This window comes from Rhamphochromis longiceps, linkage group LG17, assembly GCF_057381845.1.
Source record: "Rhamphochromis longiceps isolate RC_006_pf linkage group LG17, R_longiceps_female_GT1.1, whole genome shotgun sequence".
Classification (NCBI taxonomy): Eukaryota; Metazoa; Chordata; class Actinopteri; order Cichliformes; family Cichlidae; genus Rhamphochromis; species Rhamphochromis longiceps.
In genome coordinates this window covers 1,961,343-1,987,666 of record NC_140573.1, presented here as the reverse complement: position 1 = coordinate 1,987,666, position 26,324 = coordinate 1,961,343, and the positions used below count along the sequence as shown (strand labels likewise).

General features: G+C 45.2%; 3 protein-coding genes across 7 annotated transcripts; all 3 read right to left on the bottom strand.

The window, feature by feature from the left end:
* Positions 1-945: 945 nt before the first annotated feature.
* LOC146649051 (ankyrin repeat and SOCS box protein 13-like) lies at positions 946-9,249 on the bottom strand. 2 transcript variants are annotated; one of them, XM_085387837.1, is made up of 6 exons: positions 8,579-8,773; positions 5,784-5,971; positions 5,523-5,679; positions 5,311-5,445; positions 4,630-4,821; positions 946-4,367 (listed from the first exon to the last, which is right to left on the bottom strand). In XM_085387837.1, exons 1-6 carry the CDS (start codon positions 8,619-8,621, stop codon positions 4,240-4,242), a joined length of 843 nt encoding a protein of 280 aa, XP_085243963.1. In that variant the 5' UTR covers positions 8,622-8,773; the 3' UTR covers positions 946-4,239. The 2 variants fall into 2 exon arrangements, with proteins under 2 accessions (XP_085243963.1, XP_085243962.1); XM_085387836.1 differs by having other exon boundaries at positions 946-4,821; positions 8,579-9,249.
* A 793-nt stretch (positions 9,250-10,042) lies between these two features.
* On the bottom strand, positions 10,043-12,647 carry asb13a.1 (ankyrin repeat and SOCS box containing 13a, tandem duplicate 1). Of its 4 annotated transcripts, none has more exons than XM_085387838.1 (6): positions 12,147-12,647; positions 11,451-11,638; positions 11,056-11,212; positions 10,844-10,978; positions 10,457-10,648; positions 10,043-10,342 (listed from the first exon to the last, which is right to left on the bottom strand). In XM_085387838.1, exons 1-6 carry the CDS (start codon positions 12,187-12,189, stop codon positions 10,185-10,187), a joined length of 873 nt encoding a protein of 290 aa, XP_085243964.1. In that variant the 5' UTR covers positions 12,190-12,647; the 3' UTR covers positions 10,043-10,184. The 4 variants fall into 4 exon arrangements, with proteins under 4 accessions (XP_085243964.1, XP_085243966.1, XP_085243965.1 ...); XM_085387840.1 differs by having other exon boundaries at positions 10,844-10,966; XM_085387839.1 differs by having other exon boundaries at positions 11,451-11,626.
* Positions 12,648-12,781: 134 nt separating this feature from the next.
* On the bottom strand, positions 12,782-24,519 carry gdi2 (GDP dissociation inhibitor 2). Its single transcript, XM_085387835.1, has 10 exons — positions 24,357-24,519; positions 18,407-18,514; positions 18,026-18,125; positions 17,770-17,904; positions 17,476-17,674; positions 17,228-17,359; positions 16,263-16,362; positions 15,550-15,721; positions 15,046-15,245; positions 12,782-13,903 (listed from the first exon to the last, which is right to left on the bottom strand). Exons 1-10 carry the CDS (start codon positions 24,399-24,401, stop codon positions 13,751-13,753), a joined length of 1,344 nt encoding a protein of 447 aa, XP_085243961.1. The 5' UTR covers positions 24,402-24,519; the 3' UTR covers positions 12,782-13,750.
* Between the last annotated feature and the right edge of the window lie 1,805 nt (positions 24,520-26,324).

The window sequence follows — 26,324 nt, the reverse complement described above, 5'->3', positions numbered from 1 at the left end:
ATTGTTAGTAGCTGTGAATGGCAGCTGCTTGATTTCAGCACATTAGATAACCATGAGCTTTCCTCTGACCCACACGGCTTCATGTAAACGTGAGTTTGAGCTTTGTATTTGTGCACGTCACACACAACCCTGAACCAATCAAGTTATATATATAAACATATCTCCAAGTTGGGGTGGTGGTTAGCACTGTTGCTTCACAGCAGGGAGGTGCTGTGTGACTCCTCCACCTGCCTTTCTGTGGACTTTGCATGTTCCCCTGCGTCTGCTGCTCCCACAGTCTTAGGACACGCAGGGTTAGCTTGGTGACAGTGGGAAGAAAAACTCCCTTGAACCAGGCTGAGGGAGAAGCAGCCAGTGTGCTGTAGTATATGTGACACATTTCCCTGTCGAGTGTATTTGATCATGATGAGTACAAGCCAACATATTTGTGTATACATGCATCTTTAATACCTGCGGTTTTACAGACTTGTTTCATCTATAAACACCTTGTTGTGCGTTAGTGCGTCATGTTTGGTTGTTTGGGACTTTTGGACTCAGTTATTGGTTACCGTGGAGCGGCTGCAGAGCAGGTCACCTACTAATTGGAAGGTTGGTAGTTCGATCCCTGCCAAGCATCCTTGGGCAAGATCCTAACACCAAGCTGCTCTCTGATGCATCCATGGGAGTGTGAATGCTGTGCACAGCACGATATAAGAATCGGTCCATCGAGCATCTCTTCAATGATGGAACGACACGGGAGAAATAAAACGCCATGCTACAGTGCTGTCAACAATCCTATGCTGGTCACAAACGGTGCTTTCTAGAATAAGTTGGCCTGTTCAGCACCTGCTGTTGTGATCTGACACAGACCGATGCCGCCATGATGGCCCGGGCCAGCATGCAGGTCCTGTTGTTTCTCTGAATTCATGCAGGAAAAAAAGGTCAGCAAACACATCGTTAGTGTACTTTAAGTTTATTCATCACATGCAGAGCAGTTTAACAACATGGATACTGAGGACACGTTGTGTGTTATTGATCAGGATTTTAATCAGTGCTTGAGAGAGAACTGCATCTGTTCAATCAGCAGAAAAGAAATGCTGTCTACAGCAAGCTTTGCTTTCAAAGCTCTGTTATGGACTGAGAGACGCTTCTTATCTTCAGTAGCTGGGCGCTGCCCTCGTGTCGTTCTTCAGCCCAAGCCTTTGACACCAAACACATTTCATAGCAGTTATTTTCAGCCTGAAGCAGAGGATTTGATTTGCTGTTGAAGGCAGCGCTCCGTGAGAGCTGTGCTTCCAAACCATTTACAGGCTGACGTTACCCCGGCTGCATTTCTTTCAAATGAGTAACAGCCTGACATGGTACGTTTCTAGGAATCTAGATTTTGATTAACTTTTTACAGCGTGCGTATTTATGACAGCAGGCCAGCATCGTGAAGCCCGCTCACGTTTGGCCAAACGAGGGAGTGAACAGAGATTTGGATGAAGGCATGAACTATGAAATATTGGTTCTGAATTCTTGCTGAAGCTGTCAGACCAACAGGCAACACAGCAGGTGCTGATCTGCACGAGCGCTGACAGATGCCCCGTGCTCTTTAAAGCTGGGCAAGGTAACTGTGCCGGCTGGCAGCTGAAGACAGCAGCGAGGAGAAGCTAAAACACTGAAGGGTGATGTCAGCAGGCCGCACGTGCACAGAGTTGATCCTTCATGTCATCAGGTGTGCGAGGAAGAAAAGAGGCGAGTTCTCGTGGTTCAGGCTATAACATGAAGCACTGCGACATGGAAATGTATTATGTCAGTGAGAGGAGGCATTACAGGAGCCAATCGAATGGTCGAGTCGCTTCTTACACACAACATAAACTAACCTCGGCATGAAACCGTCTGCTTGTTTTCTCCTCAATAAAAGATTCTCCAACCAGCTCACGGGTGGCTGTTGGGTTTGTGATGGAGGCTCCACCAGGAACTTCCTTGTAGTTTGGATGAAAATACCAACATTTGCTAACTAACTAACTAACTAACTATCTTTGCAGCCAGTTTCACAGTAGCGCCTACTTGGCAGCTGGGTGTGGGATCCACATTTTCCCTGGCAAACGGGAGTTTGCAGAGCGACCTGTGTGACTCGGGCTTGCTGCTGCTGTTATTTTCAAATGGAATAGTTGCAAGTATGGAAACTATAAAGGGCGGAGCCACCATGTTACCCAGTCACAAAGACGCCGTCTGCTGGTGAATGTGACGAGAGGACTGTACCTGCCTGAAACTGAGAGACGTCCCTGAGCCCACACATGAATGTTTGTACCACCTCCACATTAGCCCAGATAGATTTGACAACGCTCTGCGTCCACCCTGCGTTTTCACAGAGTAAAATGCGTCATTGTTTTAGAAAGTCTACGTTTGCGCTGTCCACACTGCGACGCAAAATGCTGCGTTTTCAAACCGCTGCGTTTTCCTTGAGCGAAAACGGCGTCTCAGTGTGGACGGGAGGCCAAAACAGAGAGAAAAGCATGCATCAGTGTGGACGTAGATCAGAGAGCACAGAGTGTGACACTCATCACCACCCAGTGGTCACTCAACAGAATCCAGCTGTGAAGCGCTTCTGCAGCAGTGTGAGGTCACAGATGTGCGTCCACTCTCTGTAGGTGATGTAACCTGAGCACGAGTCAGTGACAGTTGTGATTTGTGAATACGGTGTCTTTGTGAGATCAGCAGTGGTGTTAAAAACAACGACTGCTTCATCAGAGACCACCCAGAAGTTAAACGGTTCCCGAGACGTTTGGCTGATCATTAAGACCATTAATATTATTATTATTAAGAATGTGCTGCAGGTATTTACAGACACATAATCCAGTAACACTGCTAAAGAGAGGCCTGTGGCCTGACTCCCTTTCCAAGGATAAATCACAGTTAATAACTGCCAGACAGGGAAAAAGAAACAATATAAAGAACTTGAAGGAATTCATACCAGCTTCCTGTGCCTCCTGTTAAAAATATTACGACCTGACAGGGCTCAGTGCGTCGCCTGTGGAGCAGATTTAATGGAATAAATGTCTCACGGCTATAAATAAGTGACCAGGATCAGCGTCTCCTGGAACTGCACCAGCAGGGAGCATCTGCAGAGTTTCACGCTGCAGCCCTGACAGCAGACTTGCTTGGTATTCCTCTTACGAGAAGCTTTCTTTCCTTTGCACGCCATGCCCCACTTCATCATTTCATACTTTGAGTCTGTGCTGCGCTGTCCCAGCAGATCCAGCGTTTGATCCAGAAACCATTAGCTGCTTCCAAAAGCAACATCTCGTCTTCCTGAGCGTCGTTTCCAGTTAAAAATAAACAGCCTTACACAGTCATGGATTGGAAGCACACTCTGCTCTGGAGGTAGACAGACTGTTCATGAAGCTGTTTAGGACTCAGATTAGTCGCTGGCAAACAAGTCCCCCACACATCATCTAACTAACAAAGTCAAAGAGAAGGTGTGAGAGCCGCCGTCTCTGATAACAGAAGCTACTGTAGGAGGCGAGTCTGTCAGTGCTGCTTGTGTTAACATCAGCAGATAGAAAAGCTGCTGTTGCGTTTCCACTCGCTGTCCCTGCCATCACTGCCAGTCGACTAAACGCATCACATGCAGAGAGTGAAGTGCTGAGCTTATTTTAAAGTAGCTGCGGGACTAACATCACTCTCGTTTCCTCCCGACTCGAGGTCATACCCAAAGACGTGCAGTGCAGCAGTGTGTTGCTGCTTTGTGCTTCCTCTCAGACTCACAAACTGTCGACCAGCATAGAAACCAAACATTAAACGTGTATCGTGTGTTTTCAGCAGCATTAAAGGCATTTACAGCACAGACACTGTGCATTTAAACACTTCCTGTTAACAGGTGGTGATGTCACAACATCAGAGTCAACATCCACATATTTTGTCCACGTTCAACACACATGTTTAAACTAGCTTTGCAAACGAGACAGAAGCAAAGAACATGTGTTCAGTGTGTGTGTGTGTGTGTGTGTGTGTGTGTGTTAGAGAGCAAGCCAAGTGAAAGTCAGTGTTACTCTGCTCTTTAAAAACATCTCATCTTACAGCAGCACTAATGCGATCACACAGCCTGAACACGCCGAGTGCAATAGCTGCTGCAGTGTGTGCATGGCAGGGCTCTTAAACTAAAGGAATCTCAGGCAGCAGCTCCAGAGCTGTGCCAGCTGTGCTCATATTTAACACAGTGCTGTGCAGTTTCCAGTCCTTTGAGCGCCGGTCGGCTCCTCCTGCAGGTGGCGCTCACTGATAGCAGAGGTAGCTGGTGATGAGTTTAGGGACCTCCAGCTGGCCTATGACATTTAGAGCCCTGGTGCCGAGCTTCCTCCTCACTGCCAACCTGCTGAGCTGCTGCAGACTCAGAGGAGAGGCTGAACACGGGGAAAACATGTCAAATCTCTGTTCATAACACATGCAAATGATAATATGACATTTTTCACAAGAACAAAATGACGTGTCAGCCTCTAGAACACTGATTCACTGTGAGAGTAAAGCTGGAGAAGTGAAAGACAGCTGAGCAGCTGTGCATCAGAATGTTATGGCACATGTCAGGTGTCGTCTTTCTGACGCTTCGTGGAAGTGAAAATGATCCTCTCGTGCCTCCTGCTGGTGCTGCACACTCATGAAACTTACTCTCATAAGACTGTAGGCAGGCTGCAGAGGGAGAGCCCGGCGTGGTGTAGTCCACGGGTCTCCTCTCGTGTTGATCTCGAGCGTAGATGTTGGCTCCAAACTCCACCAGCATCTCGATCGTCTCCACCCGCATGCTTTTAGCAGCGTGGTGCAGCGGAGTCTCGTGCAGCCTGGCGGCGTTCACTTTAGCGCCTACGCAGAACAGAAACATTGAAGCCTGAAGGAAGACGTCGGTGTGGTTATTTAACACATCGTTGCACCGCGGCGGTTCGTGCCGCGCCTCAACACAAAGCTCAGTTTCTCAGGGGGGCAAACATTACTGACGGAGGTGCTTTTTGTTCTTTCTGGAGCATTTCTGTGATTGTGTGCCAATAATGTCTGAAGAACACTCGTGCTTTTACCAACAGCATGTTGGAAACCTCTCTCTGCTCCTCACACACCTGTGGCATCAGGACGAAAATCCTGTTGCCTCGTTCTCGTGTTCCCAAAGCGGAGCGTTCACACTCCCAGCGTGACCAGCAACAGTACCCACCATCCTTTTACGGCTCCGGGGTAAGGGGCTAAAAATGTGTTCTCATCTGCTCCTTATACCTGCTGGTCTACAGTTAGCACGCTGACTGTAAGGTAGCTTATACTGTGTTGTACTCTGTGTTTGATTCATCCTACTGTGCAGACCCTCACCTGCATTGAGCAGCTCTCTAACACAGTCCGTGTGCTCGTTAGCACAGGCCGCGTGCAGCGGGGTGCCGTGGTAAAGGTCATACGCCTCGAGACAAGCTCCCATGGAAATCAGCAGCTTCACACACTCAGAGTTTCCTGAAATACAAACATATATAAAATTAACTTTTATTTTCCAAAAACACAGACAAAAGCACAACACGCGACACTCTCACCTCCCATGCAGGCCTCGTGCAGGGGTGAGGCTGTGCGGGAGGTGAGGGCAGGGTTCGCCTTGGCACCGTACTGCAGCAGAAGCCTCACACACTCCAAACTCCCAGCTGAACAGGCATCACACAGCGGGGTACTTCCATCCACATTCCTTGCATCCACCTGACAGCATCATGGGGAACAGAGTGTTTTCTATCAAGCCATTTCTACTTGTTTGATCTACAGTTTGACCGACTGTAGATCACATTACTGCGCCTGTGACTCACCTGAGCTCCAGCCTCAAGCAGCAGCTGCACACACTTGGCCTGTCCGTGGAGGCACGCCTCGTGCAGCGGTGTGATGGAATCCACGGCCACCATGTTGACCGAGGCTCCGCCCTGAATGAGCTCCTCCAGTTGGGAGGCCTGGCCGAGCGACGCTGCCTTGTGCACCTCTGTTCGCTCCGCCCAGCAGCCTGCAGAGGAGCACGTCAGGAAGAACTGAAACCTCATCTCATTTACAGCAGCTGTTCTGCTGGGGTTTCTCAGTTTGCATGTTGCCTGTGGAACACCTATACACTCGCAGACCCGGGGCTGAACGCAGAGACGAACACACCAGGACAAACCTGGACAAACCTGGTGTGTCCTTAGGAATCTTGAAGGACTGTTTACAGAAATCAACATGCTGTAAAAGTTGCTTAATCTCTTCTAACAGTCATTTAAAAACCTCCCACTCATTCACCTCTACAGCTTCCAAAACACTTTGTGAAAGATTTCAACAGTTTCTACTGGAAAAATATCAGATTTGAGGTACTGGTCCCTACTGGGAGTGTCGTTCCCTGCTGCTGTAAACCAGTGTGAGCCTGTGTCTTTGTCAGTGTTAAGTGAAGCGTACGTGTAGGTTCAATAAGGAAGCTCACATCCGTCTGCTCCCAGGTGTTGCCGGCTAAATCTAAACTTCACATCACTTCCACTTTCCCACGCTCTCAACCTGTTTGTGACATCACCATTCTAGTCCAATCATCTTTCTCTTGGCCTTCTTCGGGCCAATCAGCATTCACGGCGTGTACTTTAGATCTCACCGCGCATCTTTGGGAACCCCTGTTTTTCTGATGCTTGTAGCCGACACTCACAGTATCCTGTTATGAAGGCTCGAGCACTGTGGCCATTAAGGGAACTGCTCCACAGTGGTTTAAGTCTTACTTTATGAACAGGAGCTTCTCAGTCCAGATAGATGCTTCTTCCTCAGCTGCAGCACCTCTTACTTGTGGAGTTCCTCAAGGATCCATCCTAGGGCCACTCTTATTTTCCTTATATATGTTGGCTCTAGGGTCGATTTTTATTTTAAATATAATATCTCTTTCCACTGCTTTGCTGATGACATTCATAAAAAAAGAAAAACAAGTCTTGGACGCAGCGTTTTCAGTGGGAGAAACGTTTCATCACTCATCCAAGTGACGTTGGATCCCAAAAGGTTGAACAGAATCAGCTTTTTGGGATTTACTTGCCTGGATGTCTGAGCATGCATGAAGACAACTCTGTGAAACTGTTATCGGACTGTCTTGCTGATATAAAAGTCTGGATGAACTCAAACTTCCTCCACCTTAACAATAGCAAAATGGAGGTTATGGTATTTAGGAGATCTTTCCAAAACCATTCTTGAGCGCTTTGTTGTTCACTCCTCTGTCAGGTATCTTGGCATATTCTTTGACAGCTCCTTTAAATTCACAAAGCAAATAAGCTTTAAGCTTTATTCAGCTATGACTTCTTGCTAAGGTAAAGCTTTATTTTCTTCCTAAGGATTTTGACAGATTGAGCCACGTTTTTATATCAACTTGCTTACTGATTACTGCAGTTCCCTTTATGTTGGTGTCCTGGTGTATTTTGGTGTTTTTGCTCTATAAATAAAGTGGACATATATAAACATATATGGAATTAGTACTTTTCAAGCTTTGCTACCACTCGGTGACCACTGCGTGATGGTCAGTGTGTGTGTGTGTAATTCTAAGAGCCGCATTAACTTTTTCCTGTTTTTACTTAGCTTGCATCCACACCTGAGGCCAGGTTTGAGTTTCTTGGCACCCTTTGTACCAGGTCTGCCACTACTGCACATTCACCCAGTGCATATACTGTATGTATGTATGTATGTATGTATGTATGTGTATATATATATATATATATATATATATATATATATAAAATGTTCTTCCTCTACACCCCCCCAATTTTTGCACATGTCGAGGAGCGTGTCAGGCTACATTTCACTGTGTGTTATACTTATAACACACAGTGAAATGTAGCCTGACACTTATACAAGTGTATAACTATGCATGTGACAAATAAAGAACCTTGAACCTTGTCTATTTGCTCTTTGTGGGGTGGCATGGACTTCCTCCCACAATCCATTTCATATACACACATACTGTGTGCCGGTGGCCTTCTGTCAGTGCAAGCTGCCTACTCAAATCTAAAAGTGGACGTAAATTAAAACATGCCAAAGGATGTTCATCGCATCCTCTACAGAGACAAAGTCAAATGCATGACTCGATGCGTGCTTAATCATCCAGGTAAGGAAAAAAGGTTGATTCTGTTCACCTGGACGTAGCGAGAAACGTTTCGTCATCATCCAGTGACGTCTTCAGTCCCAGCTGACTGCAGGTGTCCCCAACCTTATAAACGGGGCATTTACACGATGACTCCAACTGGCGCCACTGACCTAGAATACGCTAAAGGTCAAGACTGACCACTGATCAGTGATCAATGCTCTTTGATCAGTGGATGTGATCGATTGTAGTTTATGGTTCACGGCTCAGTGCGTGAGTTCAATAAGCAAGATTGTTTTCATTTTTTACCGCGTGCCACTGCTCGGTGTGTGCGCGTGCAGGCCCACGCAGGCCCATGTGGGCAGCGGCGAAGGTGTCTCTCACGTCATCGTCACGTTTTCCAGGTGAATAATTCTGTCTGTGTAATAACATGACAGCTGTCATTACCTGCTAGCTCCAGAACAAGGATTACGGCAGCCGGTGCCAGTCCTGCCGAGCTAACTCGGCCTCGATTACCGACCGTCTCGCTCTCGTACTCACCGATGTCGCCAAAGAAATAGGGCCGAGACTTTTCAGCGTCCATCCTCCGACTGCTTCCCCCGCAGAACAAGCTAGGCTGGCACGAAACGCGGGACTTACGGCTGTTTGTAAACAGCGTCCTCGCGCGCTACATGCGGCAGGAGTCACGTGACAAAACCCGACCTCCGCGGGCATGTTGGACTTTGTAGTTTTTACCCCAAACAACACCGTTTCACGCGTGGAGAGCGACTAACATTTATTCTAACTCAGGTTGAATAACATCCTAGCGGGGTGTAAACAGCCTGTCCTGAACAGAACGCCTGGTCACGATCAAATCTGTAATCTGGTGTTTAACACAGCAGCTCGTGTCGGAACCACAGAGTAGCTGCCCTGCACCCACTCACAATATCTTCTGTTGAGAGCTCCTGTAGATTTTCTCTGAACAGGCTTTGATCAGCTGAGCTGTACCTGCTGCTGCTCTGAGGTTTCACTGAAGTCAACAGTTTGTAACCCAATATTTGACACGCTGATTGGCTGATTTCCATTCCCCACACTGACAGTACACTGTTTGTGCTGTTTTCATACCAGATGGTATAAAGTTGGCATGAATTCAGTGGATTAATCAGCTACCCTCGATGCAATCTAATTCTGATCCCGAGCACCTCTGTGCACCAGTCGCACACTGTTCTTTACTCTAAATCCATCACAGTGCACCTCACTACCCTGTTTATCCTACACAAAACAACTGTAGCATCTCCTTTCATGTAGCATCTCCTGGTGACCAACACCCAAACAGGACAGCCATTCATCGATCATCTCAGGAGCATCTTTACACAGCCTGGGGTCTTGCCTGGTGTGACAGACCCCAGCCTCTATGGATCGTGTGCTTAGTGCTTGTTCCTCTGCTGCCACGATTAGTGCCTCTGTTCAGTCGAGCTGTATCCAGCCACTGGTAGGACTTCTGGATGTCAGCCACTTCCTCTATCTGGAGATGCAGGGGCCTGTCCTTCCATGATGGTTCCTCCTCTTCCTCAGGTTTCTGCTGCCTGAGTTGTTCACTGAGCATGCAGTTGGTTATAGGCATCTTCCTGATGTATCTGTGGATGTTCGCTGTCTCATCCTGGACTGTGGTGCTGACACTCACCAGTCCCCGGGCTCCTTCCTTCTGCTTAGCATACAGCCAGTCAGGGTTCTGACTTGACCCTCCATGCATGGTCAGGAGCTTCCTCGTCTTGAGGTCACTGAATTTATCTCCTCCTTTGGCCAGCTTATTATCCCAGCAGGGTAAAATAACTTGACCTGAGTCACTGATGTGCTCTTGGAGTACTTTTGGTAGTCTGGCCAGTGTCGCGTAATGTGGAGTAGAGAGAGCTGACAGGCCCCTGGCCATCACAGCTGAGCCGATAAAGGAAATTGCCTTATGTGTTATACATGTGTTGGAAATTGTCAGAGTGCTGAAACAGAGCTTTATATAGATTATACGTGTTCTCATTCAGCAATGAATTGCTTTAATTTGACATACAGTGTTGAACTGACTCCGTACAGAGATTTTCATCCTGGTTACACGTGTTTCATCTGAATGGCAAACATTTTTCAGGGGGCATTTTAAACCTTGTACACTAAATGTTCATGTGTAAGTCTGTAGGGATATGGGACGATCACAGTACTGGAGGTAGCTGTTGATGCGGTGGGATATATTCAGCTGGCTCAGGACCTCCGATGCTCTGGTACCCAGCATCCTCCTCACAGCAATCCTGCAAAGCTGCTGCAGGCTCAAAGGATTACCTGTCAACAACAAATGTTTTAATAAGACGATCAGGCCTCAAAAGCAAAAAAAAGAGCAAGAACGTAAGAACTTGAATGTTTTTGCTGTAAGTCAGACACAACGCAGAACCTTACTTTCATAAAACCTGAGGCAGGTGTACGAGGGAGATGCAGGTGTTGTGTAGTCTATAGGCTTCCTTCCCAGGTTGTCGCTGGCGTACACATTGGCCCCAAACTCCACCAGCAGCTCAATCATTTCCACCATACCGACCCGAGCTGCGTGATGCAACGCCATTTCATGGAACTTCACTGAATTCACATTAGCACCTGCATAATTCACAATCATGTAAAGGTCTTAGTCCAAAGACATGCACAGGTTAAATGCTGTTAGCATGAGTGAACAGCTGTCTGCCTCAGCCCTGTGATCCAGAATGAACCCGCCCCTCACCCTCTGACAGCTTTGATTGGCTGCAGCACTCTCTGTAGGAAATAAAACAACCATACATTGCACCTTTAACACACCTGCAGTTAGCAGCTCCTTGACACAATTCAGATGTTCTTTAGCACATGCTATGTGAAGGGGAGGCCCAAAGTGGACGTCAAATGCCTCCAGCTTGGCACCGCTGGCTATCAGCAGTCTCACAACTTGGGGGTTACCTGAGAGGAATGTGAAGCGTTGTTCATAGGGAGACACGTGACAGCATGGCAGAGTGTTGTTCCTGCTGAAGGTTTACCTTGTATGCAGGCCTCGTGGAGCGGTGAGGCAGTGAGGGCTGTGAGGGACGGGTTCACCTTGGCTCCATAGTTCAGCAGCAGCTTGGCACATTCCAGGCTGCCAGCAGCACAAGCATTACAAAGAGGCGTGCTACCATGGATGGTGCGTACATCCACCTGGAACAAACAGAAGAACATTATCTAGCTATTCTTTAGGTAATCTACAAAATTGTAGGGCCATGTTAAGACCTGAACAACAAAGAGTAGTTATCGTTTGTGAGGCTGTCACAGAGGGAGTGCCTCTTGCTGCCCAGCAGTGGGATTCTGCACCAGAGAGCATCACTTTGTACCCGCTGTGTTAAGGTGCGCGACTCCCAGACTCTACACCGGCTTGTAGAGTGAAGCTGTGCCTCACCTGGGCTCCTGCCTCCAGCAGCAGGCGAGCACAGTTTGGATGAGCCTGGATGCAGGCTTCATGTAGAGGAGTGATGTTATCCACAGTCACCATGTTGACGGACGCTCCGTTTTCTATCAGCTGCTTCAACTGCAAAGTCCTGCCGTGGGATGCTGCTTCGTGCAGAGCAGTGCGGTCTGCCCAGAAGCCTCACACACACACACACACACACGAGCACAACAGCAAAGAGACCGTCCATTAACCAGTTCCATTATGCGTAAACCCAGTAACCACGGCAGCAGTACTGGGTGGAATAAGTCTATTCTGTCAGTATCCATCAGTGTCATGGCAAAGTGTCCATTACTAATATATGAACAAGGGCAATACTTAGACTATTACAGAAATAACGACGTCTTTTTGGCCTCATTCATCATGTTTAGCACATACGTCCATTAGTTCGAGTGTAGTCTTGTAAATGTCGCATTTGCTCCTCATTTACAGAGGAACTCCGAGCATGTCATCTAGCTCTAAGCCGGTTAGCTACCAAATGACTTGGTCTGTGCAGCGGCCGAACTTCCTCTGACGGGACTGTTATTCTCCGCCTACATTTCCCGGTTAAACCCGCTTTTGGCAGCGAACACACGGTGTTATAATCGGACGTCAGCCGGTCCTGTGGATGAGCTGAGGTGTAAACCGTTAACTGCTGACGATGCTTACCGATGTCGCACAGAAACGAGCGGCGGGCTGCCGTCACCTCCATGATTACAGGTTACCACACACGGCGCTCTACAGAGTCGAACGGAAAGCCACCGCGGCATTCTGGGAATTGTAGTAGCGATCTGAAGACGAACCGAGGATTCTGCAGACTCATAAAGCGAACGCGGAAGTGTCGAAATCCATTTCCTAGTTTGGTCACATGGAACTTTTCTTCTTAAAGCGAGTCAGTAATCATAGACTACCTACCTTTAAGGTGTTAAAGGCTCGTTTACAGTGATGCCAACGAGGTGTGACGACTGCGGTGGGTGATCCGAGGCTACAGGGGTGCTTGGACAGCTTCAGCTTTCCTTCCGTCACCACGTTTGTCCCACAGATGCCTTCATAAGAAAGCAGACTTGCTGTGTGTCCAAGAAGCTCGTGTTTTAGTTTCTTCAGCTTGGCACGAATCATCAGCATGTGTTTGTGCGTTAGATCCATGGAAATGTGTTTTTACCTGATGACCCAGTATTACAAGTCTGAGCTTTCATCCATGATGATGCACTACCAAATGTTGTCAGGGTAAGGATGTGTAGAAGCAGACATTACAAAGCCTGCTGCATACTTGAAACTACTAAAATAAATAAATCTCACACAGCTTTGGATTTTGACAAAGTTTTTCTTTTTTTACTTTGCAGTACAGAAATCATTTGAGCCCCAAGATAATTTTTTTCTTCCTTTTTTAACAACAGTTGTTCAAAACCAGATATCACAAGGCTCCCATCAGTTCAATACTGCTGCAGTACACATTTGGTCCTTCTTAAGCAATTACATGTGTCATCAATCTGCTGTTAATGCTCGGGTCTTTGATTATTTTGGGTAATACAGGAACTAATACATTTTTCTCAGATGCATTATAGTAACTCAAAGTGTTGAAAACCGGTTCAGGAGGTTCATGTTGAGCTACAGTCGTGCCTGTGACTTACTGTATGCTGTCGCACAATCAGGGGATCAAACAAAGAAAGAAGACCTAGCCCATACACCACTAAAGCACTTTTACAAAACCGGACCATATGATGTGGATGCTGAGGTGCTGCCTCGCACGGCGCTCTGCTGTTACCGGCCTGAAAGTGCAGGAACTGCCACATCCTGTGAGGAACACTCAGCTCAACACACCACAACTGAATACAGACACACGATGCCAAGCCACAACTCACAGAACCTGACACGAAAAGAACACCTGCATATACAAAATATCAGCCGAGTATATAGTGTACATCTTTTCCAGATACTATTGATTATGAATCGTTTCATTTGGCATCTTTGGACTACGCATCGTCTTAGCATGATGAATTAGAAAAATGTAGGGTATTAACTGTCTATTAGATATAACCAGTATTTAGTGCAACACCCACCTGAATGATGTGAAGAAGCATAGCGCTCTCCCTGAACCCTATCCAACAAAACTATACCGCCTCTCTCTATGCATCATCAACTTCTTCAGTGGGCAAACTGTGTACTCGAGTAATCAGTCAGCCCACTGGTCTTTACTTTTTTGTGTAAGTTTTCTATTTTTTATAAGATTTCCGTTGTCTTTGATTATCAGAGTGTTGCAGGACTGGCTGCCTCTACGAATCATCGTCACCAAAGGTGTCTTTCTTCTTGCGCTCCATCTCAGCAAAGTCAAACTCTGAGCCTGTCATCCTCTTGTAGATGTCCTTGATGTCATCACAGGTGGTCTCAAAGTGAGTTGTTGCATCGTAGGACCGAGAGATGAAGATCTAGAGGGAAACAAAAGTCCAAGTGTGCCTTAACGTCACAGAGCAAACATCGTGAAATAAGCAAAACAATCATCCATACAAAGTAGAAGCAACAACAGAGCAAAGTCTCCAAGAACTAAAAGAAGTCCAATCAAAGCGCCCGAGATGTTCAACTGTAACTGTTCACCAGGTGGCAGTAAGAGCACGCAGTGCGTTCTTTCATGTCAACTACGCACACTACAAATCATTAGTTACAAAAGCATCCTCCTTTTATTTCTGTGGTCACAGAGGAGCTTTCAATGGCTTTGTAAACCTTTGTGGGCGGAGCTGATCGAGCACGTTGTGTGTGCCTCGTGTAAAAACCCAGCATTAGAGTAAAGAAACTGCAGTGCACACAGATATATGGCAGAACTTTGCAGTCATGTCCAGGACATTTAATAACAATATCTGCCGACTGGTTTTTAGCCTTGTAGGCAGATTTACAAGCTAAAGCTAACGACAGAAGGATAACATGCAGTTGTTGAAGATGTGCACTCTGACAAATCAGCTCAACTGCACAGAGATTAAACCAAGTCTGCCTTTATCATGTGATAAATACGGCCATGTGCTAGTCACACATCTATAAGACACCAACGCTGTGTGCTTCATTAACTGCATCGCTGACTTTAGCCATGTTAAACATGCCATTCAGATCCAAGCTGGAAACTGACAGAAACAGACTTCAGCCCAGTCTGGATCTGACACCATTTTTTTAACACTTCTAGTCAGGTTTAACTGTGACATCAACTCCCACTGTGTTAGCACTGAGATTTAAACATTCACAACAAAAAAACATCTCCACAAGTTCAGAGATTGATATACTTGATGGGAAATACAGATGAAGATGAGGGATACGGACACATGCATGAAAAATCCTGGAATGACACGTTTTTCCTCTGTGGGTATTTGGCAATAGTAGCAATACTGGGAAGTGTACGGTCGGAGGTCAAACTGAAGAAAACACCAGCACACAGAAAAATGGTGTGAAAGCACACAAAACACTGGAAAAAGGCAAAAACAAACTCAACAGAAGTGTTTCTGGCAGGGCTAACTTTCTGGTAGGTCACCGTGGCACGGTCAAGAACAAACTGTGTAATAGTATAAACAATATTTCATCTTCATACCTGACTTTCAGTCCCAATGTCAGTGGGTGCATACTGGTCGCTAATGCTGACAAACTTCTGCTCGATGGGCTCCAGTAAGTCCAGGGCTGGCTTGATCTCCTTCTCTGGCTCACCCGTCTCCACTGTGGTGCTAACGATGGCGATGTATTTACCCTGCGCAGCCACATTGTGTGCAAAGGAGATCATACAAACATAGATGTCTGCAAAAGAAAAACTCAAGTTAGTGTCACATTCAATGTTGTCATTTAGTGCCAGTGGCCAACGTTTTGATGTTAGACATTTGAAACCCTGCATCAGATCTGAGCCTTAAGTAAAACCTGACGTGCATCTCGAGAACGTGACTGCACATCGGGTGGATGCTTGGTGTGGAAGGTTGGGGTGTGGGGATGAAAGGATTTTCACTTACTACGCAAGTTAGGACGTTAAGGTCTGACTATACAAGCACACTATACAGCTGACTGAAAATTTGATCCTAAAGGCCTAAACATGAGGCTGGCTGCTCACCGTGTTTCCTGTTGACCTGATTCTGGGGGATGATGATCTGGCACGAGTTTACGTCGCCAGTGTTGGCTATAGGATGACTCAAGATGCAGATGGCTCTGATCACCTGACCCACTTTGGTGACACGATCCATAATGTAGCTGGGGTCGCAGATCAGCTGCTTGCACCTTGCAATCTGTGATTTGCAAACATGTTCAAAAAGTTAAAGTAGTGAACAACACCAAAGAGCAACTGCAGGGACATTAAGATTATAAAATGCCATTAATCCAGGTGGCCACCAATCACTGTCACTGCGATTCTCCATCAGAGCAAAACATGGTAAATGGTCTGTATTTGTAAAGCGCTTTACACATCCATCCACCCATCCACACACTGGTGATGGCAGCTACATTGTACCCACAGCTGGGGCGCACTGACAGAGGCGAGGCTGCCGGACACTGGCGCCACCGGGCCCTCTGACCACCACCAGTAGGCAACGGGTGAAGTGTCTCGCCCAAGGACACAACGACCGAGACTGTCGGAGCCGGGGCTCGAACCGGCAACCTTCCGATTACAAGACGAGCTGCCAGCTGTTGAGCCACGATCGTCCCTGAGACAGTCTTTGCAGATGCTGGTTCTAATACAGCGCTTTTCTACTCTTAAGGATAGGGGAACATAATAAAAGGAGGAACCAGTCTGGCTGTGCCTTCAGCACTACTGGGACCGGCGTTACTCACCTCCCCCTCCGACTTGACTCCCACCACCTTCCCATTCTCCATCACAATCTCTTCTATTGGCTTGTTCAGCATGTACGTCCCACCGTAGATGGCGCTAAGCCTGGAAATTGAGTCACAATTCAAGAGTCAAAACCACACCCAACCTCAATGTAACAAAGTCCAGTTAAAGAAAACGTCCTCAAACAAAAAGTCCAACATATCAAGTTCCATGTGGATTATTAGTCATCGCAGTATATTCTGAAGCAGCCTGACAGTCGTGCACTCAAACAAAGTATTGAAAAATATAAAAAGTTGTCTTCAAATAAAAATGCTTACTTAAAAAATAAAATAACAATGAAAATGTGTAGTTTGAGTTTCCTCCTTAACTCGAGCTCACATGTAAACCAGCATCTCAGCTTTAACTCTACTGTGGTCTCCTCACAGAGTTTGGTTTGCACACATGCTCTGAATGAAGGATTTGACTGAGTGTCGTCACATTGGATGAGTTACAAATGGTAAATGGCCTGTATTTGTAAAGCGCTTTACTAGTCCCTAAGGACCTCAAAGCACTTTACACATTCACACACTGGAAGTCTGTGACCGGGCTGTGTGCATACAATAACTGCTGCAAAGAGAAAGGCTGCGTATATTACAATATATCAAAGTTAGAGTAAAAACAAGTGCTCTGTTTAAACCTAGGACTGGTGAACTAGGATCTAATCTGCCAAACTGCCAGATTGAAAACGTGGTGCCACCTGCTGTGCCAACCCCCCTGTGAATAAAGGAGCAACCTATACTGTAGCTTATTAAACTTTCAGAACTCACTGCAGGAAGGTAAATGAAACCAAAACCTACAAACAGTGTGACAACTTAGGGTAGATATCAGACTATGAAGCAGAATATCCAACCCTAAACCACAGTTAACATCTTTTTGGTACAAACAAAATATTCATCACACGTGTCTAACAATGGAAAGTGTCCCCTACCTGGCAAAGCCTTGTGGCAGTTCTCCCAGGCCGTACAGTGGGTACAGATATGGGCTCTTGCCATATCGGGCCAGAGACTCACTGTAAAGCTTTATCCTGTTGATTGCTTCCATGCAGGGTTGATCCAGGTAACTAAGGGCAGAACAATTAGAACAATCTAAATGCTACAAGCTGCAGCGTTTCACAGCAGAGGCCATCATAATCATGCCCAATTACAGACACTGTTAAGACAAAAGAAGGCTACTAACTCATCTGTACGGTAGAGAGCAAGGGAGTGACCGGTGAAGTCCATGACTTCCTGGCCCAGGTCAAACTTCTTGTATATTTCCCTCATCGTCGTCTTCTTTGGGTCGACACCCTCCATAGTCTTGGGGTCATTCTCATCAAAGTTGGCAACAAAGACCAGGAACTTTCTGAAGCGCCGCTTCTCAAACAGCCCCATCAGACCTTTGAGTGAGAACGAGTTTAGAAAAGGAGGAAATCCATAACGAGAGCAACAAAACAACCTTCCACTAAACCGTTCAGTATTTAACTAGACTCACTGGATGCCAGGGCCTCCGTCTCCGTAGAGGGAACTTTATGGATTTTGGGCTTCTTGTACACAAAACTGCCTTCAACCACTTTGAAATCCAGGTAGCGAGTCACCTGTGTGATCAGCAGCATGCGGACCAGCTGACCTGCAACAAAGGGATACTTTCATTCATGGAAACGTTCATCGTTATCACATCTAAGGATCCTTTTAATCGTTGCCCAGTTATTATATCGTTTCTTGTCTACCAAAGATCAGGGAAACTATACCATTGGCCATGAGGAATTTAGGGACAAGGTCCACGTTCCAATCCCGGCCTTTTCCCATTGAGTCAGGAGGGCTTCCGGGAAGGTTGAAGCGCTTGTAGAGCTGTAGTGAGACACATAACATCTGACCCACAGGCAACAGCTTCCACTTTCACAGCGGCATCTTAATTTCCTACTCTCACAAAATGAAATATGCTAATTCTATCATCACCACCTCTGCTGGATAGAAGAGGAACGTGTGGCGTTTCAGAACAAAATGGATCCATGTTAAAAGAAGCCATTACTGGCCTTAAAATACAAACGTTCATCCTAACTCCACATCACTGTGGTGAAACAACCAACTCAATACAAAAGAGAAATCAGAGATGTGGGAGGTCAACTTACGTCTTCAAGAGGTGTGATGGAGGCGCTATCACCTCCGTAGTAGGAGTTGCGATCCATGTGCAGAACCTTTTTCCCATTCACTGACATAATGCCTGATAAAATACATTCCTGTTGGGAGAGGAAGTACAGAAGTTAGACTCAAATCAACCACAGAGTTCTTCAGAGTGCTTTCCTCACACACGAGTTACAGGATATAATAATGACAAAAACACTAATAATAAAAATGATTTACTCAACAGGAATAGCTGTATTTACCAGGGCAGCTCAACTGCATGCAACTGCAGTGAAACATTACTTCATTGGTGGTTCAGAACTCGATTACTGCAGTCCAGCACGTGCTGTTATGTTTATACACATGCAGAAACACTAAGATCTATACAGTTACACCAACAAATCTCTGTTTTTTAAAAATGCAGCCAATTCAGGAAATGAACTTTTGTCAGACAACAACAGATTTACGCCTTCATCCTGACCGTAACACATACCATGCAAGTGTAACCTCCCTGATTCTGCAGCTAACCTTCTGCATGTCAGTTTTGCCTCCCATCACTTCCTGTCGGTCTCGATACTTTTAGCAACAGTCTGTAATGTGTGAAGTGACTCAGTAGGTCAGGTCGTCTACCATCACACTCGTAGGGTTAAACTGCAGCTTTTTTTATTTTAAACAAAACAAAAGCAGTGTTTCTGTTACGTTAATTCACTACGCGATTCGGCCATTTGTACTTTACAATGTCCCACGTGTTACTGTTTCCATGACTTTCAATTTGCCACAAGACCAACTTTGACCGAACATGTCTGACATGTTTGTGCAGAGCTGAGAGGATGAGTGCTGCTTCCACTGGGCTTCAGAGGGTTGGACATGATAAGAATTGCCACAGTGGAATTCCCACCCAAACTCAATAAGATTAGAGCTGAGGGCTTGTAGAAGTTAGCCACCAGTGTGAGCATCATGTGACTGGATTTTACTCTAAAACAAGTTGTTCTACTGAATGAAAGGTTAGGCTCAGGAGAATGTTTCTTACATACCAACCAAACTAAGGCAGCACTGACTGATGCCACCTAACGCTTACTGTCAACTTGTACAGCACCTGTGCCAGTACACACCATACTACAGCTTACTGGTAAACCACCTTTCCCATGAAAATATCCATTGCACAAAAACTAGCTGTTAAAAAAAAAAAAAAAAACAGTTAAAAATACAAATAAACTGAAATAATACAAAAACTACAATCTAAGAAAAAAAAATGGAAACAATGTTGCGCTTTAATTTAAAAAAGATACAAAAACTGGATAAACAAAATGAAAATTTAAAACATGCAAAACTATAAACGCCCTGCTACCAACTCATTCACTCATCTCGGCATCATTTCTGCAACACTGTGCACGTTTGTCCAAAGAAAGTTTCATTTGCTCCAGTGAAACTGGATCGTGACGACTGCTCAAAGCCTCGTGCAGACACACCAAATAAATAAAATTAAATATGTGGGCCAGAGTTGCTGTAATGTGGCACAGCCACTCCTCTGAGGAGACGTGACTGAAGCCAACCTGCTGCTGCCTATAAAAACTGCGACTTTGAGAGAGGCCCGGAGGACTGTCAGCGGCAGGATTCATGCTGACAGAGGGGAAATCGTGCCAGTTCACTGTACTGTCAGGCAAAACATTACACCACCACAAGCAGTGACAGAGTCCCAGTTCAATATTTAACACACGAAGAAGGGAAGGGGTAGTCGGGGGCAACAAAGACTCCATCTGGACGGCTTTCTCAAACATCATAGTCACATGTCTTAAATATAACCTGACTTTTAATTTACTAATAATGTAAAGAAGTTAACTGAAGACCTACAAATGTACAAAGTTGGTGTCAGTTGTGGATATATGACTGATTTTCTTCATGTCATGTGACCATTAACGAGCCTGCCAGCTGGATAAAACAAGACATCAGTTTGAAGATCTGTTTCAGGCATTTTTCATCAGAATTTAATCTGATCACCTACAAATGCAGATTAAGACAAAGATAAAGCTTTACTCTATAGTAATAAACTGCACTGTGCGGTTGACTCCAGCACCGCCACGGGCAGATTAAAGGTCTACATGCAAACATGTGATGGGCTTATAAAATGAGAATGGAAAGTGCCACATCCACAGGATCTCTCCTTTATGACAGCATTTTACAGCAGCACATGCGGAGTGTAACGCATCTTTACAATCTCTATGCTTTTTGTATAACTTCATCATTTCATCAGTAAATTCTCAAACACACCACTGACACCTACAACCTAACAAAAACACTGGCCTGTTAGAGGACGTGTAAGGTCAGCAGTTTGTGACCCTCAGCTTTTCAACCACAACCCACGTTATACTTCACCTTTGGTTTTTACAGCAGACTTTTAGCAGAGCCTTGAATCTGGATTATATTTAAGGCTTTTCTTTTACCCATCAAGTCATCTCTGCTTTAAGTTTGTTTAGCCACAAACTAACCGGTGCCTTTCAGTAAGTCCCTTTGTTGCTTCCTTTTTGGTTGAGTCAGTTTCCTGGTTTTGTATTCAGTAATTTTGTCTCGTCTACAGCGGTGTACTCCTCGCAGAAGAGAATCCCTCCTCTTTTCCTAGCCTGAATTTCATCTTCTTCTTGAGGGTCTTAGCCCGAACATTTCAGCCCGAGTATCTTGTATCAGTTCCATAACTTCTGTATTACTTGACTTATTAAGATTATCAGCAGTGCTTCAAATTCTCTTATTTTTACTTCTAAGCTACTTTTCATAAGTGGAGTCTTGTGTTCCATCATGCCTCTGCACTACAGTTACCTGTAGTCATTATTGTGACTGAGTACTTTTACTGCACTTTAACTATCAATCTTTTAAAGTAAAGCACTTCTGCAAACACTGCAGATCCCTCCTACACATCAACTCAGTTATTTAAAATGGAGAAATGGTTTACCTGACAATGGGAATAAAAACATTTTGCTGACCTCAAATTACAGAAACAAAAGTCTAGATAGTGACTATAAAAACGACTAAGAGCAGTCACAGGTGTCACAGCTGGTTTATTTAGCGTGTTCTTTGGTGTGTGGCGAGACGCTGACATGCCTCAGGTTTGAAACGGTCTTCATTTTGCAGCAGATGACTTTTAAGCTGGTGGAATAATTTCGTAGTACTGCTACCTTTAGCAGCAATAGTTTTACGGCATTAATGCAAATGACCGCACTGTGTTCTGCATCCTCCTCACGAAATCCAAACGCAGCGAGTCTCATTCCCTCGCTCGTCTGAAGCTCCCGCCATATTTTTCCCTATCTGGTGGTATATAAACACAGAGTGCAGTGGGCCACGGGGGGGTTAATATTGCCATGCCAATTTATACTTGACAGTTACATCGAGTATACTCGATATATCGCCCAGCCCTAGTTTTAACTGTTGCTTTTGTCCTCTGGGCTCTGCACTGGTCACGTAACTGAAAAGAATGAATAGTGTCATTGAGTTTGTAACAGACTTCCTCGTATGGTATGAGGTTACTGTGCAGTTAATGGGATTTCCCATCTCTTCTTCAGCTCCCACCTAAAATGTTTCTACACCTGAGATGTGAAGAGCATCTTTGCCCTTCACTTGTATTCGTTCTTCTTCAGTTATTCACTCATTGGGACGAAAAAGAAATAAAAACACACGCACAGATTTTAGCCTCAGGTAACACATGGTTTACTTTGTGAGGGGGAGATGCCTGAGCCCCACCCACTGAGCCAGAGAGCAGCCAGGGACAGCTCGAGTGAATCGAAGGCAAAACATGCCTAACTTTGTATGCCCATCTGTTCAAATCTGCATATTCACTGTAAACTAATTACTGTTCTTGGTTGTCATTGTTCTACTATGTGTTTTACTCCATTGTTAAGTGTCTTTGGGTGCTTTTAAATAACATTTATTATTATTATTATCATTATTATGCCTCAGTCTTTTCAACAAAACGCCTTTTAGTCACCCGTAGTCTAGATTCTCCATCCTTTATCACCATCTCAGATGACAACACACTTATGTTTAAACTATCAGGACTGCTGGTTTGATGAAGGGTTTTAATGTCAAACTATAAACTGTAAGAAAACCCACAAATTGGTGAGCATCAATTCATCCATTGATAGAAACACTGTCACTGGCTTAATTGGGCCAATCAACTTGTAGAGCTGTCACAACAATCTCTTTATACTTCTCAATAACTAAATGCTGTCCTACTCACATCTCCTGGCTGGAGTCTAAAAGCTGCTTACTCCAACTACCAGCATCATAATGAGGACCGGGCCACACTTAGAGCTTGGCATCTTGTGCCAAGCCCCTCCTCTAATGTGTCGTCAGTAGTGGACAGATGGGGAACCCCGTCCCCCTGCCCCCTGCATAATAAACCTCCCAAAATCCAAGAAGGCCTGCCTAACAATTTCCATTTAAGACCTAGAGCACAGAGTACACTTCACAGTGACAGCTGTTACCGTGCACTTACAAACGTTTTAAGACTAATTGTTGCCATGTACAACACAGCTATCCCTTTCTAATTAAGCATCTGCCCCAGAGACAGGAAACAAAGTCAGATGAAGTTTCCTGGTGGCAGGGCTTGCACAGATTCCTGCATAACCTGCTCAGTTAGTAAACATAGCAACGCCTTTGTCTGTGTTGTAGCAGAAAAGGAGAAGGTGGCAGAATACAGAAGTGAAGTCATTTATTTGCAGACTCAACTACTTCCGTGTGAAACTACACTATGCCACCTCAGTCTTCAAGTCTGCTGTGGTTCTGAGTGGTTGGCCACCAGCTCTAACTAAACTGGCTTCTGGCAGTGTACTTTCAGTTCCTCAGCCTTGTTGGAACCACACCCAGTATTAGTCCTCAAAGTTAACCCGCTGTGCTGAAGTCCTGGGCTGAAGCAACTCAAAAACACGTCACTGTACAGCGACTCAACAAGGTGGTGACGACAATGGTACAAGCAGCAAGTTGGCTTGTGATTAAGCCCCAAACTAACCACTGGTTTTCCGGCATGTTTAAACAACAAAGTCAGGAAGTCTGTCCGAGGGAATCGTTTTATTTAAAAGTACGAGCAGCAAAGAGAGTCCGCAGAAACAAAGCCTACACATCCCCAATCCCACACACGCCACTCGGTACGTTAGTTTTTGGTGGGCGGCGGGTGTAAAAGTGAACTGAAAGTCGGACAGGATATGTAACTTCAACCTGCTGGTGAAGTTTGCGACTGCAGTTACATTAACGTGTCCCAATGCGCCTCTATGCCAAATAGCTTCTCGTTTTATTAAACCCGAGAACCTGCTGAGATTTATTCGTAGTGCTGTTCAGTTTGTAGTAGTTTAGTTGCACTGCCGCACAGAACAGCGCTGAAAGGACACTTCAACGAGCTCAACATAGCTGCACTGCCGTAGAACTGCTTGCAGCAGGCGAGCGGCGGTGGGAACCGTTTCGACCCCAAGAATACATTCGATGACACCGCTACAACAGGACTGTGCTCCGTCGTTAGCAGGCTAATAAAATAGCTTAATGTAGGTCAGCTAACGTTAACAGACTACTCATCCGTAGGCTAATCTTATCTTGACTGAGAAAAGCTGCCTTAATTGGCGCTCAGTTTCTGCATATCCACACAATGAACTGCGCTAATTAAACTCAAGCGGTACTACAATACCTATTAAGGATACAAAACAGTTTGAGCGTTTCAACTTATCTCGAGCGAGTTAACAGTTGCTATCGTTAATCTTTCTCAGACACTGAAAGCAGCTGCTGATAGCACAGAGCTAGTAGTTGGGGTTAGCGCCTTCATTTAGTTTCCATTGCTTAACACGTAAACGCTCACGCTCGGTTAGCGGCTAAGCTAGCTACTTAGCATTAACCCTGCTGATTAGGCCCCGTCTTCTCCAGCGTTAACCGCGATGTTAACAGGTTGCAAATCACGCCCACGCGTTGTATGTTTTTCTCTCTCACCGTAAGCCCGGTGCCCAGAACGATAACGTCGTATTCTTCATCCATTTTTTCCAAAAGTCTTTGCTCTTCCGCTCCGGAATATGAGGAAAGAAGAAAATGGAGATCTGCGGGGCTACAAGTGAGAAGGGGCTGCGGCTCAGCGTCAGGCGCCTTCGGGGCGGGGCTTCTCAGCCTGTCAGTCACTGCAGGAAGAGGCGTGAAGAAGCGTCGTACCGGGTACCTGTGTGGGCCAATGGTGTGGACGCACTGCTTCACAAAGCACAGTGTTGCACCTGTGCGTTACAGCCGGCAGGGATCAGGTAGGGTGACCAGAACCCGACAAAGTAGATATGGGCCAAACACTGTGTTGATGTGGGAAACCTTACCAGTGCCGGAAGGTAGTGTGACATATCCACAGCTAAATAACAATCTCATAAACTGTTTTAACGCAATACGGCCAAATATATTTAAATGTGACTCACTCATTAAGCATAAGTAAGTAAAACTTTATTTATATAGCACCTTTCAAGATAAAAATCACAAAGTGCTTCACAGAAGCTAAAACCTAAAACTAAAAATCAACTAAAAGCAAGTTTAAAAAGATGGGTTTTTAGCTGTTTTTTAAAAGCGACCACTGAGTCCACAGATCTCAGGCTCAAAGGAAGAGAGTTCCACAATCTGGGGGCCACAGTTCCAAAAGCTTTGTCGCCTTTTGTTTTCAGCCTCGTGTGTTGGACAGCAAGCAAGCCCTGGTCACATGACCTCAGGGACCTGCTGGGAATGTATGGATGTAAAAGTTCACTTATATATGTTGGTGCTTGTCCATGCAGAGCCCTGAAAGTCAAGGTCAAAACCTTAAACCCCATGCAGCAGACTGTGACAGCACTGAGCAGCTCCTTCAGTGGGAGACTGCGGCACCCACGGTGTGGGACGGAGAGATTTCGCAGGTCTTTCCTCCCCACTGCTGTCAGACTCCATAATAAAGACTTTAACTGATCAAGCACACACATCCATACATATGCAATAATACTAAGTGCAATAATCCTTTCTGTCATCGTTGTATTTTTACTCAGTTGTATATAGTATTTGTATTTGTATTCTATTTTTATCTTATTGTATATTTATTTTATTTTATTCTACTGTATATAGTATATTATTTTATTCTATTCTGTACAGTTGTGTACTGTATTTATTCTTATTGTATTCTAATTTTTGCCTCATAACTTTTGCACTGTCCACTTCCTGCTGTGACAAAACAAATTTCCCACGTGTGGGACTAATAAAGGTTATCTTATCTTATCTTATCTTATCTTATCTTATCTTAAAGTGGATTCTGAATTTAACGGGGAGCCAGTGCAGCTGAATCAGCAGGGGTGTGACATGGGAAAACTTGGAGGACTTGGTCAGAAGCTTAAAGTACAATAAGGATAACATATGTATTTCTGGTCCACTGAGTTAGGCTTTATTATAGTCCCGTTTTCCATGTTTCTACACCAGTAGTTAATAGTAGCTGTAATTTGAGCCGGTGTTTTGTCTTGTAATCATAGGGTTCTAGCAGGAGTGCATCCATTGGTTTTATGCCTTACTTGTCAATTATAGCAATTGATTGCCAATTATTACAGACATTTGACACACGTACTGTGTCATTTCATTCGCTTGTGTGAAGCTGAACAAAAAAACTACAGCAAACAAACGCTGTGGCTTCATTTTCTTTGTGATAGTTTCCATCACAGTCTCAAAAATGTACAGAAACTTTTAGTGAATTGGAACTTTGCCTATTGAGCATAGCGTGGGCAATATGCTCAACTGCTGCAACAACATATATGCATGACACACCTGTTGGCAAACAGAAAAGTCCCAAGTCCTACATCGGTGTGTGGGCTGCTTTGAGCTCATATAGATAGTCACCAAGACCAACATATTTTTAAGTAGAAACAACAGGCAGCCAAGCAGATTGTCAAACAGTATCAAATGTAGTGGCCGACAATG